This window comes from Zingiber officinale, chromosome 5B (genome assembly GCF_018446385.1).
Source record: "Zingiber officinale cultivar Zhangliang chromosome 5B, Zo_v1.1, whole genome shotgun sequence".
NCBI classification, from domain to species: domain Eukaryota; kingdom Viridiplantae; phylum Streptophyta; class Magnoliopsida; order Zingiberales; family Zingiberaceae; genus Zingiber; species Zingiber officinale.
Genome location: NC_055995.1, coordinates 115440206 through 115453665, shown reverse-complemented (window position 1 = coordinate 115453665; position 13460 = coordinate 115440206). Strand labels below are relative to the sequence as shown.

The following is a 13460-nucleotide window of genomic DNA, read 5'->3' as shown; positions in this document are numbered from 1 at the left end:
AACCAAATTTTTTTAAAAAAAATTGAGGATTTTCCAAAATAAATTTTAGTAACTATTTTAAGAAATTTCCAAGTAGAGAAAAAAATGTTTAAAATTTTTTTTAAAGCATTATCTAATTTCAATTTAATGCTTTATTCAATTAAACATTTTATTTCAATATTTGGCTTCCAGACTATGGCGAGACAGACCTTCTTAGTTATTGGATCATCAACCACTTCTAGACAAATCCTCATAAGGAAATTAAACATTTAATTTTCTCGCTAAAAGCTCTAAGCCTAAATAAGGTTCAAGTTAGGCAAGACTTGGGAACCCAATATATATTCCAGCCAACTAGATTGATTAGGTATTTCTTAGAGACATATTTCTTTGAAATATTTTTAATTTATCCTTTATGATATCTAAAATACCAATTTAGGTTATTGAATTTTCTAAAACTTGTGTTATATGAGCATGCATTATTTTTCAAGTTATTTATTTCTTTTTGCAAAATATCATTTTCCAGTTTAATCTTGTCAAATTCTTCTAATGGGCAAGATTTTGCTAGAATTAATTTTAAATTTTTATTTTCTTTTTCAAGTTTGCAACAATCTTTAGTTAATAATTTTACAAACTTAAACAACTTATCAGGTGGGAGAGAACGTACATGACTTACCTTGTTGACCTCGTTATCTGTAGCTCCCCTTGAACTGCTGCTTTCTTCCGATATAGCTCTCCCTTCATCAATGCTCTCGATGCTTATTTCGGACGAGCTTGCCTCGTGCTCATCTTCTTGATGACTTACTATTAATGCAAGTCCGGAGAAAACCTCGACTTCCGATTCGGACGATGTATCATCCCACGTGTTGGGATCTAGCGTGCCAAAGACGCGGAAACGCAGCGGAAAAATTACTAGATCCTCTTATCCAGCAGATCCATGCGAAGAGAAGAAACAATTTCTGAAAACTATACTAAGCTACATGATAGGATTATATCTTTATTGCGTGCCCTTCGCAATCCCGACAGCAACCTCTTCTGTTTAGATGCAGATCTCAGCGCGTTCAAGCGTCCGTGCCTCTACGGTATCCACACGAACAAACCTTGCATTTGATTGTCTCACAAACAAAGCAAGATGGAGAAGAACATACAAAAGTTGTGCTAACAACCTTCAAGGGTGTGTTTGGCCAAGCAAGGAAAGGAGGAAGAAGAAGAAGCAAAGAGACCTTTCACCTTCTCAAGTGATGAAAATCTTATGAAAAATATCATCCAAATGATATTTATAACCATCCCATGGAATACCAAGAGTTTCCACCCTTTCATCTTCTAATCCCATAGCTCAAAATTAATCATTCAATCCAATGGTTCAATTTTGACCATTCAACTTCCTTGGTGAACTCAAGTTCACCCAATGAGTCCAACCCATTGATTCTCAAGCAACTCGACTCAATCCAACAATTGGATCCCTTTGAGTCTAACTCAATGAGTCAAATTCGGATTATACTTAATCCAATGATCCATCATATGAACCTCTCTCCATATCAACTTGTTCTTTATGTGTGGCCCTATAGGCTCTCGGAACGTTGGCAATGTATCCAAATCAACATTTGCGATACATAAACAATGAGTAGCATCTAGCAAGACATCATTGCTACCCAAGTGACGAGAAAGCCGTGATCGACCTAACCTTTCCGTGGCTATCATCATGTATGACTTGGTCTCTCTATCCTTGATATCTAGATTGATCAATAAGGCATAGACCGTGTCATCCTCTTATCAATCTTTGTGTTTCTTGATCTCCAAGTAGACACACTCAATCAAATAAGCTCAATATTTCATATTGACTCATTTGCGCATGACCATGCTTTCTTATGTCCTACTAATCAAGGGGGCCATAGATATCGCTTCCGTCATATGGAAGAGATAGATCCCATCTACATCACTCACATCCCTCCGCATAATTCATTGTATATTCAATGATCGACTTTATAGTCCACCCTGTTACGAGTGACGTTTGACGATACCAAAGTATACAACTCCTTATGTAGGGAACCATAGTGACTTCAGGTCTAAGGACTATTCATACCAATAGTCACATGAGAATGTCTATGACACTCATACGACGATCCATGAAATATTCTCATGGCGGGTCATTCAGTATATATTCTCTAATATATACTCATGTGTCAACCTGATATCTCATATCCATGACTTGTGAGATCAAGTCATCCGTTGACCTACATGCTAGTCTTAATGCATTAATATTGTCCTTGTATATTAATGTTCGACTATGAATAGTTAAGAGTAGTGTTCTCTACAATATCTCACTATTAATTCAACCAATTGATATACTGTAGATACAAAATGTGCCCTTTACAATCATCTCATAATTGGTACTACCCAAGGACATTATTATACTTATTCAATTGGCACTGAACTGAAATAAATATAATAATCAAAACCTTTGCCTTTTATTAATAGTGATATATGATACAAAATGTGCCCTTTACAATCATCTCATAATTGGTACTAGGGCTAATACTAACACCACGTCGCCTTTAGAGTCTTATACTTGTTCGTTTGGACAGACTTCTTTCCTTTGTCCTTGTCCTTGTTCCTTAGCTTGGGGCAGTTGTCCTTGACGTATCCTTCTTCATTGCAGTGGCAGCATCTAATCGTCCTTTTCTTTCTACCATGCGGATGGTTAGTTTTTCTTGATTTACATAACATTTTAAAACGTCTTACCATCATCACCATTTCCTCGTCGTAGAGAGAAGATTCTGACTCATATTCGTCTCTTGTTACCTTGAGAGTGATGTTGTGCTTCGGCTCCTTCGTACCTGCACATCTCGATTCATGCACTTCAAAAGTTGAAAAGAATTCTTCTAAGATAATAGATTCTAAGTCCTTAGAGATATAGAAGGCATCTACCAATGATGCTCATTTGGTATTCCTAGGGAATTAAGAGTGTACCTTAGCGAATCTCGATTACTTATCTTTTCTCCGAGATTCGAAAGTCTGGTGATGAGCTCCTTAGTTTTCGAGTGAAGATGTGCAATCGTTTCGTCTTCTTCAAGCCATAGGTTCGTCAGCTGGTTGCGGAGTAAGTCTCGTCTCGCTAGCTTGGCCTCGGACATCCCTTCGTGTAGCTCAAGGAACTTCTCCCAAAGCTCCTTTGTTGAGTTGTAGGTGCTGATCTGGTTGACTTCTTGTGGCGGAAGGATGCTCAGCAGATGGAATTCTGCTTTGCCATTTTCCATATAGTCGACCTGCTCTTTCTTCGTCCACTGGTATTCTTCCTTACCTTCGAGTGCTACAAAACTAAACTTCAATATTAAAAGTAATTCAAAGTTGGTTTTAAAGAATACCTGCATTCACTTTTTCTAGCTAGCGAATTCCCCCTCGAACTTCGGCGGGTATATGCTTGGTCCGGCCATCGTCTTTGCTTCGATCGACGGTTAGTCCTCCTGAAGCGTCCTGGCTCTGATACCACTTGTTGGGACCGTTGGGCCGGTTAGAAGGGGTTAAGGGGAGATGAATAGCCCTACAAAAATTCAAAAACAAACTCTTCTCGGACTTTAAAAGAACACTTGCATAAAACTAATTAAAACAAGAAATAAATAAAAAAAACAGAGGCTCAAGGGATTTACTTGGTTACAACCGGGGAGGTTGTTAATCTAAGGAAATGAAGCGCACTAAAATACTCCTTCAGGCAGAGAAGTCTCTTATAGCAGTGAAAGCACAAAAATGGAAAGCACACAAGTGTTGTAAATGAAATTGCTTGTTCTGTCTAGCTTCTTGGACCAAGGCTATATTTATAGCCTTGGTCGGGGAGTCTGGAAGGGTTTCAGACACCTGGAGGGGGATAAAACTTTATCTCCTCCGCAACGGATCGCGGTCAAACGTGATCTGGATAGGATCGGGTTCCGGGCGCCCGAACTGGTCCGGGTGCCCGGAATGGGTCCGGGCGCCTGGACCCTTAAAGTCAGCAAAGTTAACTTTTTTGGTCTGGGCTCTCTACTCCGGTGCTGCTCGCCTCGGTCTGGGTCTTCCACCCCGACTCCGCTCGCTTGGGTGATTTCGACCAACCAAAATAAGGCTTACCCGAATCCAATTTCGGCCTTCTCCTCGAGCAGACTTCCACCCCGGCTTCTCATCCCTCGAACGTCACGCACGTTCTTCTCATCGACTGGTGTACTCTTCCGCGGCGTCTCGTCCCTCAAACGCACCGAGCCCGTCGACTTTCTCTCGTGTCGTCCTTCTCGCTAGCTGTATCTTCCGCTCGACTTTCTGTGTTTCTAAGCTCCTGCACACTTAGACACAGAGATCAAAAACCACAGGACCTAACTTAACTTATTTGATCACATCAAAATAACTTTGGAGTTCCAATATTGAGTTCACTGCATAAACCCCATTTGAAGCATTTTAGAAGAAGACTCATGATTTCTCTAATGGAGTTTAATTAGCTTCAAATGTGTCCATCAATTTTAAATATTCTCCACTGCGAATATCATTTTCAAATATATTTCAAATTATTTAGGGAACATCTCTAAGTGGGTGTTAGTATGGATATGTTGGATACGATTTTACAAACCAAAATCTTGGTGCCATCGATCGTTGAAAGTCAAGTTTGACTTCAAAATCAAAATCTACGTTTCACGTAGATAAATCCGGACTATTAATTTGCTCAAAACCAATTACGGGTGAATGAGAAATTAATTGTTCAAAGATGTGCTCAAATTAACATTAAGGAAAAAGATGGGGTTTTAGTCCCATATTATTAACCGACAAGAGCCAGTGTTTCCTTATATATGTTGTTGTGTTAATGTTGTTAGTACAAAAGCACAGGTGCTCTCTACCCTTCGTTTCTATGGTTATTTCTTAAACGGCGAAGTCCTCTCTATACACCGGAGCTTCTTCTTTCATTTAATCAAATGGTATTGTGAACTTGTATAGTTCACACTCTTTGGCTCTACCCATCAATTATAGAGTAATAGCTAGGTAGCTGACCCTCTTAGTCCGTTCTTTTAACAATGGGAGCATAATCTTTTTACTTCTTATGATCTGTGAGCCCGCCTCCCGCCATCCGCGCAATGGACACTTTGTTGGCGCACTTTGCACTTCGCATTGTCGCGAGGAGCTTTAATTTATGCTCCACATGGTGGTGACGTGACATGTCGGGTGACGAAGCAGTGCCTATGTGGCATGTGACTGTGTAGAGAACAATGATTGGATTGGGTGAAGAGACGGTGACCATCGGATCAAAGATGATGACATATCGCAAGGAAGGCTTGATCTGAAGCGTCATATTAAATGTTGTAATATGACTGCTGAGATTAAGATGAGATCTGAAGAGTTATAACTCTTCAGATCAAGGGACGAGATCATATCAAAATCTGAAGAGTTATATCTCTTCAAATATGATAGTTGAGATTAAAAGTCATCTGGCTGAGATCAAAGGACCTTTAAAGGATTATACCCTTTTAAAATGAACGATCCGGATCAGTCCAAACCAAGGATTACTTACCTCTTCACCCAATATAAATAGATCTCTCTCCTTCTTGGAAATCATTCATTCGAAAAACATTTGTATTCAAACCATTCACCCATCTCTTGCATAAGAAGAGTCCAAAAAACCTACAAGAAGGTTTGTCAGTCTCGAAATTTGAATTGCTACTATTTCAAGACATCGTCGTTGTATCTTAGGAACGAATTGCTGCTATCCGTGAGCATCGTAGTGGAGCAATATCATTTTACGAAGATAGTGTCGAACACTAGCCTCAACAATAACTCAGCTTGCTTCCTCCATATAGTAATCTTTCGAAAGTCTTCAACTCTTGTCCAGTCCAAAGAATTTTTTTATTACTTATTATGAAAAAGTTTACACTATTTTATTACATACGGTTCTTTTGTGATTTTTTTTAAAAATTATTTAAGATTGTTTTTAACCTTATGTGTTAGTGTCGCTCAAAAAACCACATGAGTATGCATGAACGAATTTATTTGTGAAATTTGATGAGTTTTTTTATTTTGGAGCAAAAAAATTGCAAAGTTGTTTATCAATTATAATAAAAAAAACCATCCAATTAATCATCCAAAAAAGCAACAGTTCATGACACGTTATAAACTTAGAAATTCCTTTAAAATTCTTGAAGGAGACTCAAGATCAAAATTTTGATTCAATTTATTCGATTTTTTAAATATCAATTATTCTGATTAAATATTTTGAATTTTAAAAATCAATTAAGCTATTTTTTAATTAAATAATAAAAATAAAAAATATTAAGATTTTTAATTATATATATATACGCAATAGTTTATTTACAAAGAGTATACTAAAAAGTGAAATCAAACTTAACTTTAAATATAATTGCAATTTATTAATTATCAAGCTTCCTAACTAGATCGGCTACAATTCAAAATCAATAAACTAAAACTCATCAATGACTCATTATGCCTTCGCTTTACAAGCCAACCGTAGAGGAATCGGTGGATCAGAGAATTTTCCATCCATAATTTGTTGAAAGATCCATTTGTTGGCGGCGTCAGTATAGTGAACTCCATCCCAAATGATCCTCTTTGATGGATTCTGGCATGCCTTCCCTACCATTACCTCTTTTCCATTTCTTGTCTCTGTCGATCCGCATCCGATATTTTTATTGTAGTTGTACTTTCCTCCATGCCCACAACACGCTACAAGTGGCAACTCAAATCCTACAAAAATCATATTTATAAGAATTTAAGATTTAAATTTAGGGTTTAAATGCAATTCTTACATACCATGCTGGTGCGCATGGCTTAAAAGCTCGCGCTTGATTGAGTAAATATCCACATAAGTGAAGACGCCGAGCGGGAGATCCTTCCTCAGTCGACTCACAGTCTGATTTAGCTTTTGATTGAAAAGCTGGGCCACTTCGTTGAAGGGGGACCCACAACCAAAGCGATCCACCTCTGGCGCTTTAAGAGTGAGCCGGTCCAAAACATAAGGGAGGCAGCCAAAAGGACCGGTGTTGTGAATCCAAAAGTATCTTCCTCCTTCCCAATAAATGCTCTACAAACACCCAAAATAAAAAAAAATTACAGAAAACAAAATACTCTTCTTAGCGTTAGCATTGATATCTTGAAAACGAACAAGCTACAAAAGATCAAGACATTAAATCCACCTGAATGGCGAGAACAAACTTGTCTAAGATATCAGGAATAGCCGATTTAACTTCGTTAGTGGTCCAATTGCTGAAGTAACTCTCCGTGAGGTCGTTTTGGCCAATGTCAATCGTGTATAGAGCTTGAGAGAAGTACTCTTCCTTTGGCAGTTGATCCTTGAACAATCCTACACACAAAGTGTAATTTAATATCTGTATTATGAATTCATGTATTAGTCAATTGATTCTAGATCTACAATGCAAGAGAAGTCATCAATTTCATTAAAAAAAAGTTAAGTACAATATATGAATTGTTATGTATTAACCAATAAATAAAGAGTTTTTAGTATTATTATGTACCTTGCTGGATGAGTTCTTGGGAGCGAGACTTAAATTGGGAGAACTCCCAAGTCTGGACATCCATGGAGATGGGGCTGAAGCCAGACTGGCTCAGTGTGGCATAAGGCTGCCTGATCGTTGACCCAGACGTGGCGAAGTTCGCACCGTGAGAGAAGTTGGTGCCGATAGAGTTGAGGTAGGCGCTGAGGAACGGGAGGCCCAGACTACTCGCTACAATAATATTATGATTTTGCAAATGAGATGATGGAAGACAATCAATTGCCGTAATTGAGATTGAGATAAATGAATGAATGTACCGATGAAATCGATGAGGAGGCGGCCGTCAGAATACCGGCCGACCGGCTTGCCGAAGAAGGACTCGCCATAGGGCGACGGGGTCGCCCCAAAGGCGGCTGACAGCCCGCCAGTGTCAGAGTTAGAGTCGCCAAAATTGAAGATGGCCGGGAAGTGGCAGGAATCAGATGAGGCAGCTACGACGAGAAGGGCTTGGGCGAGGAGGAGCCATTGGAGGCCGCAGCTAGAATCCATGGAGAAGAAGGAAAAGAGAAGTGAGATAATTGGAATGGAATTGTTGTGGTATAAATAGAGAAATGTTGATAAGATTGACTTTTTCATAAATTATCTTTGGAATAATTTGATTATTTTTTTTTCTCTTAATTTTATCTTATGTACATCCGATTGTAAGTTTCTTATCTTTAGTTAGGTAATTAAAGATAAAGATAGCTCATTTTAATTAGATAAGATTATTAATAAATTGGTTCGAGTTTTTAATGTTTTCTATTCTTTATTGTTTTCTAAAATATAACTAAAATATGTTTGATATGTAGAAATGAAGGCAACCGACTTATTGGAGAGCTGATTTGAACTTTTATGTTATGGCCAAAGTGATTCTAAAATAAACTTGTTTGGTTTGCAGCCCTTAGAATCGTGCAGGTATCAGTAACGATGAGTGAGTTAGATATATATGGAACTAAGAGGTGTTCTTGTGTTGAATTTGATTATGAAGCTAATCATGTGACATCCTCATAAAATAGTTGACAAATCTAGTGTCAATTATTTTATTACTATGATTAAATATTATTGTGCAAGTAATTGTTAGTTATGATTAATTAATATTATTAAATATTTATCATATTGAAGGCCTCTTTTTGTTGCGACCGAGAAATTATTTACTTGGTTAGGCTCCATAATGTTTAAGATAGATAGGATATGCACGATCGTAGCAATTTGTTCATTTGAGCTTTAATTGATATAAGTCTTTAATAAAATTCTTAAATCTTCCATAAACATAATGTATTAAGTGTTTTAGATATTATATACAAAGAGTAGATGAGCAAGATATATCATAAATTGCCGCATTTTAGAAGAGGACTCATGATTTCTCTAATGGAGTTTAATTGGTTTCAAACTTGTCTTTCAATTTTAAATATTATCTACGAATATCATTTTCTAGAGTATTTAAGATTGTTTAGGGAACATATCTAAATGGTTGTCAGGACGGATCTGCTTAAGGATTGTCTTGAACTCTACAGTCCAGTCTAAAGAATTTTTTTATTACTTATTATAAAAAAGTTTTCTCTATTAAATTTAGTACATATCGGTTCTTTTGTAATTTTTTAATTTTTTATATTTAATTTACTCATTTCACATCTAAAATCCAATCTACCTCATTTTCTTAGATCGTCCCTAGTGGTTATAGATTCTTTAATTTTATGGATGTGTTTGGTTGAAGGTTATTTTTAATAATCTTGATTATCCATCTCAGGTTATCAACAAAAACCCTGTTTGATTTAGGTAATCGATGATTCCCAAGTAATGTTCCATGCCCGACACGTCAGCGAAAGGGTCATACAACCAGGAATCGGAAAACTTGGGAAAACTGAGAGTTTTCTGGATTCCGAGCGTTAACGATTTTTTTTACTCAAAATATCCTTAGATAAAAGAAAAATATGATAAAAAAGAAAAACGTAAAGAAAAAATAAAAAATATAAAAAATAAAATAAAAAATAAAAAACCTTAAAAAATAAAAAATTTTAAAAAAAAAATTAAAAAATAAAAACATTAAAAATAGGAAAAATATTTAAAAAATGAGAAAAAAAATAGAAAAACGTAAAAAATTTTAAAAAACATAAAAAAATTTTAAAAAACAAAAAAACCTAAAAAACGAAAAAATAAAAAAATCTTAAAAAAAAAAAAAAAAAAAAAAGAAAAAACATCAAAATAAAACAAAATAAAGAACAACATGAAAATATAGTAAAATATTGTAGAGTTTAAATAATAATAATAATAATATTATGTATAGTTGATTTTATAACTCAGCGTGATATAGAAAAATATTAAATTAGGTTATTCATTAAAATTTTTGAACAAATAAATTTTTATTGCATTAACTACATTGAATCAAACAATATTTAGTAAGATTATTTTTCTTATAATTCTTTGTTTCTTAATATACATAATTGAGTATGCATGTAATACACGTAATACAAGTGACATAGAGATGGGTAAGGATTGTAACTTTTTTTTTTTTTTCAATTCAGACATCTATTTAAAAGATCATCACCCTACGTTTTTTTTTTAAAAAAAAAATCAGATACGGTCTCGAGTCCAATTAATCCTGAGGTGAGTAGCCTTTTCTTAATCGTCCATCTGATAAATTTAGAAATGCAACGACTTTTGACATGATATCCTAATTATCCCAATAGTTCAAGTACTATCGGTGTAAGTTTGTCCGAGAATTAAATTGTGCACGGATAAATTACCATGTCTTTTACTATTGTATTGTGGCTCCAGAGGATAAGTCATCAAATTATAAACTAAGAAATACCGACTTACTAAAGTTCAAATTTGATTGAAATTTCTTTAAAAAGTGCAAAAGAGTGTCAAAGTTTACCATTTTCAATTATGATAAGAAGTTCATTAATCATTTTTGAAAGTATTTTGGGAGTTAGTGAAAACTTATTTACATTTATCTAGAACTTGTCTTTATTAGAAATAAGCAAAATTTTAATTCAGCTAGTAGAATAACCTGACATAATCAGACTAATTCAAAAAATTTGATTTTTTTTCAATTATTCTGCTTAAATTAGTTATGATTATAAATTTTAAAAATCAATTAAACTATTTTTAATTAAATAATAAAAATAAGAATATTAAGTTTTTTTTTAATTTTTTTATTAAACCCATTAAATTTTTATTAAAAAACTATAATATTTTTATTTTTTTAAAAAATTAGTTAATTTGGTTACCCACTAAATTAATTAATTTTTTATCGATGGGTTGAAATTTCAGATTGGTGCTTAGAGTTAATTATCAAAGATGTACCATACAAATAATATTTATTGAGATAATTATGATCTAACGAGATTATGTGTTCGCTTTGGAAGCCAACCGTAGAGGAAGTGGTTGACCCGAGAATTTTCTATCCACAATTTATTGAATATACGCAATAACTTATTTCAGAAAAATATTTATACTAAAAAGTTATAGTAAAAAAAAATCAAACTTCACTTCTAATAAAAATAAATATAATTTGTAATTTATTAATTATCAAGCTTCCTGACAAGATAGACTAAAGTTTAAAATCAATAAGCTAAAACCTAATGCATCAGCGGTTCATTATGTCTTCGCTTTGGAAACCAAGAGGAAGCGGTGGATCCGAGAATTTTCTATCCACAATTTGTTGAATATACGCAATAACTTATTTCAGAAAAATATTTATACTAAAAAGTTACAGTAAAAAAAAAATCAAACTTCACTTCTAATAAAAATAAATATAATTTGCATCAAACTTCACTTCTAATAAAAATAAATATAATTTACAATTTATTAATTATCAAACTTCCTGACAAGATAGACTAAAATTTAAAATCAATAAACTAAAACCTAATGCATCAGCGGTTCATTATGTCTTCGCTTTGGAAGGACCGTAGAGGAAGTGGTGGACCCGAGAATTTTCTATCCACAATTTGTTGAATATACGCAATAACTTATTTCAGAAAAATATTTATATTAAAAAGTTATAATAAAAAAAAAATCAAACTTCACTTCTAATAAAAATAAATATAATTTGTAATTTATTAATTATCAAACAAGATAGACTAAAATTTAAAATCAATAAGCTAAAACCTAATGCATCAGCGGTTCATTATGTCATCGCTTTGGAAGCCAACCGTAGAGGAAGCAGTGGACCTGATAATTTTCTATCCACAATTTGTTGAATATACACAATAACTTATTTCAGAAAAATGTTTATGCTAAAAAGTTACAGTAAAAAAAATCAAACTTCACTTCTAATAAAAATAAATATAATTTGTAATTTATTAATTATCAAGCTTCCTGACAAGATAGACTAGTCAATAAGCTAAAACCTAATGCATCAGCGGTTCATTATGTCTTCGCTTTGCAAGCCAACCGTAAAGGAACCGGTGGATCCGAGAATTTTCCATCCATAATTTATTGAAAGATCCATTTGTTGGCGTCAGTGTAGTGAACTCCATCCCAAATGATCCTCTTTAATGGATTTTGACATGCCTTCCCAACCATTACCTCTTTTCCATTTTTTGTTACTGTCGATCCACATCCGATATTTATATTATAATTGTACTTTCCGCCATGCCCACAACAGGTTACGAGTGGCAACTCAAATCCTACAAAAATCATATTTACAAGAGTTTAAGATTTAGAATTTTGGATTTAAATGTAATTCTTACATACCATGTTGGTGCGCAGGGCTTAGGAGCTCGCACTTGACCGAGTAAATATCTACATAAGTAAAGACGCCGAACGGAAGATCCTTCCTCAGTCGACTCAAAGTGGTTGAAGGGGGCCCCACAACAAAGCGGTCCACCTCCGACGCTTTAAGTGTGAGCCAATCCAAAACATAAGGGAGGCAGCCAAAAAACCCAGTGTTGTGAATCCAAAAGTATCTTCCTCCCTCCTAGTAAATGCTCTGCAAACACACAAAAAAAATATAGACAAAACAAAATACTCTTCTTAGCATTGGAATTGACAGTTTGAAAACGAACGAACTACAAAAGATCGAGAAATTAAATTCACCTGAATGGCAAGAACAAACTTGTTCAAGATATCGGGAATGGCCGATTGACTTCGTCAGTGGTCCAGTTTCTGAAGTAACCCTCCGTGAGGTCATTTTGGCCGATATCAATCGTGAATATATAGGGCTTGAGAGAAGTACTCTTCCTTCAGTAGTTGATCCTTGAACAATCCTACACACAAACGGTAATTTAATATTTGTATTATGAATTTGTATATTAGCCAGTTGATTCTAGATCTGCAATGCAAGAGAAGCCATCAATTTCATTAAAAAAAAATTAAGTACAATATATGAATTGTACTATGGAGTTAATGATTAAGTGATTAAGTCTTGTATTAACCAATAAATAAAGAGTTTTTAGTATTGTTGTGTACCTTGCTGGATGAGTGTTTGGGAGCGAGACTTGAATTGGGAGAACTCTCAAGTCTGGGCTGAAGCCGGACTGGTTCAGTGTGGCATAAGGCTGTCTAATCGTGCACCTAGCTGTGGCGAAGTATTCACCGCGAGAGAAGTTGGTGCTGACAGAGTTGAGGTAAGCGCTGAGGAATGGGAGGCCTAGGCTACTAGCTGCAATAATATTATGGTTTTGCGGGTGAGATGGTGGAAGACTATCAATTGCTGTAATTGAGATTGAGATAAATGAATGAACGTATCGATTAAATCGACGAGGAGGCGGCCGTCGCAATACCGGCCGACCGGCTTACCAAAGAAGGACTCGTCGTAGGGTGGCGGGGTCACCCCAAAGGCGGTTGATAACTCACCAGTGTCAGAGTTAGAGTCGCCGAAATTGAAAATGGGTGGGAAGTGACAAGAATCAGAGGAGACGGCTACACCGAGAAGGGCTTGGGCGAGGAGGAGCCATTGGAAGCAGCTAAAAACCATGAAGAAGAGGAAGAGATGTGAGATAATTGAAATAGAATTGTTGTTGT

The 13460-nt window shown here is 35.2% G+C and overlaps 1 protein-coding gene and 1 pseudogene across 1 annotated transcript; both read right to left on the bottom strand.

Moving 5' to 3' along the window:
* Nucleotides 1–6353: 6353 nt before the first annotated feature.
* Nucleotides 6354–8008, bottom strand: LOC121987754 (GDSL esterase/lipase At3g26430-like). The gene is made up of 5 exons (XM_042541487.1): nucleotides 7772–8008; nucleotides 7476–7685; nucleotides 7137–7303; nucleotides 6754–7024; nucleotides 6354–6687 (listed from the first exon to the last, which is right to left on the bottom strand). Exons 1-5 carry the CDS (start codon nucleotides 8001–8003, stop codon nucleotides 6425–6427), a joined length of 1143 nt encoding a protein of 380 aa, XP_042397421.1. The 5' UTR covers nucleotides 8004–8008; the 3' UTR covers nucleotides 6354–6424.
* Nucleotides 8009–11930: 3922 nt separating this feature from the next.
* On the bottom strand, nucleotides 11931–13413 carry LOC121986948 (annotated as a pseudogene).
* Nucleotides 13414–13460: the final 47 nt, after the last annotated feature.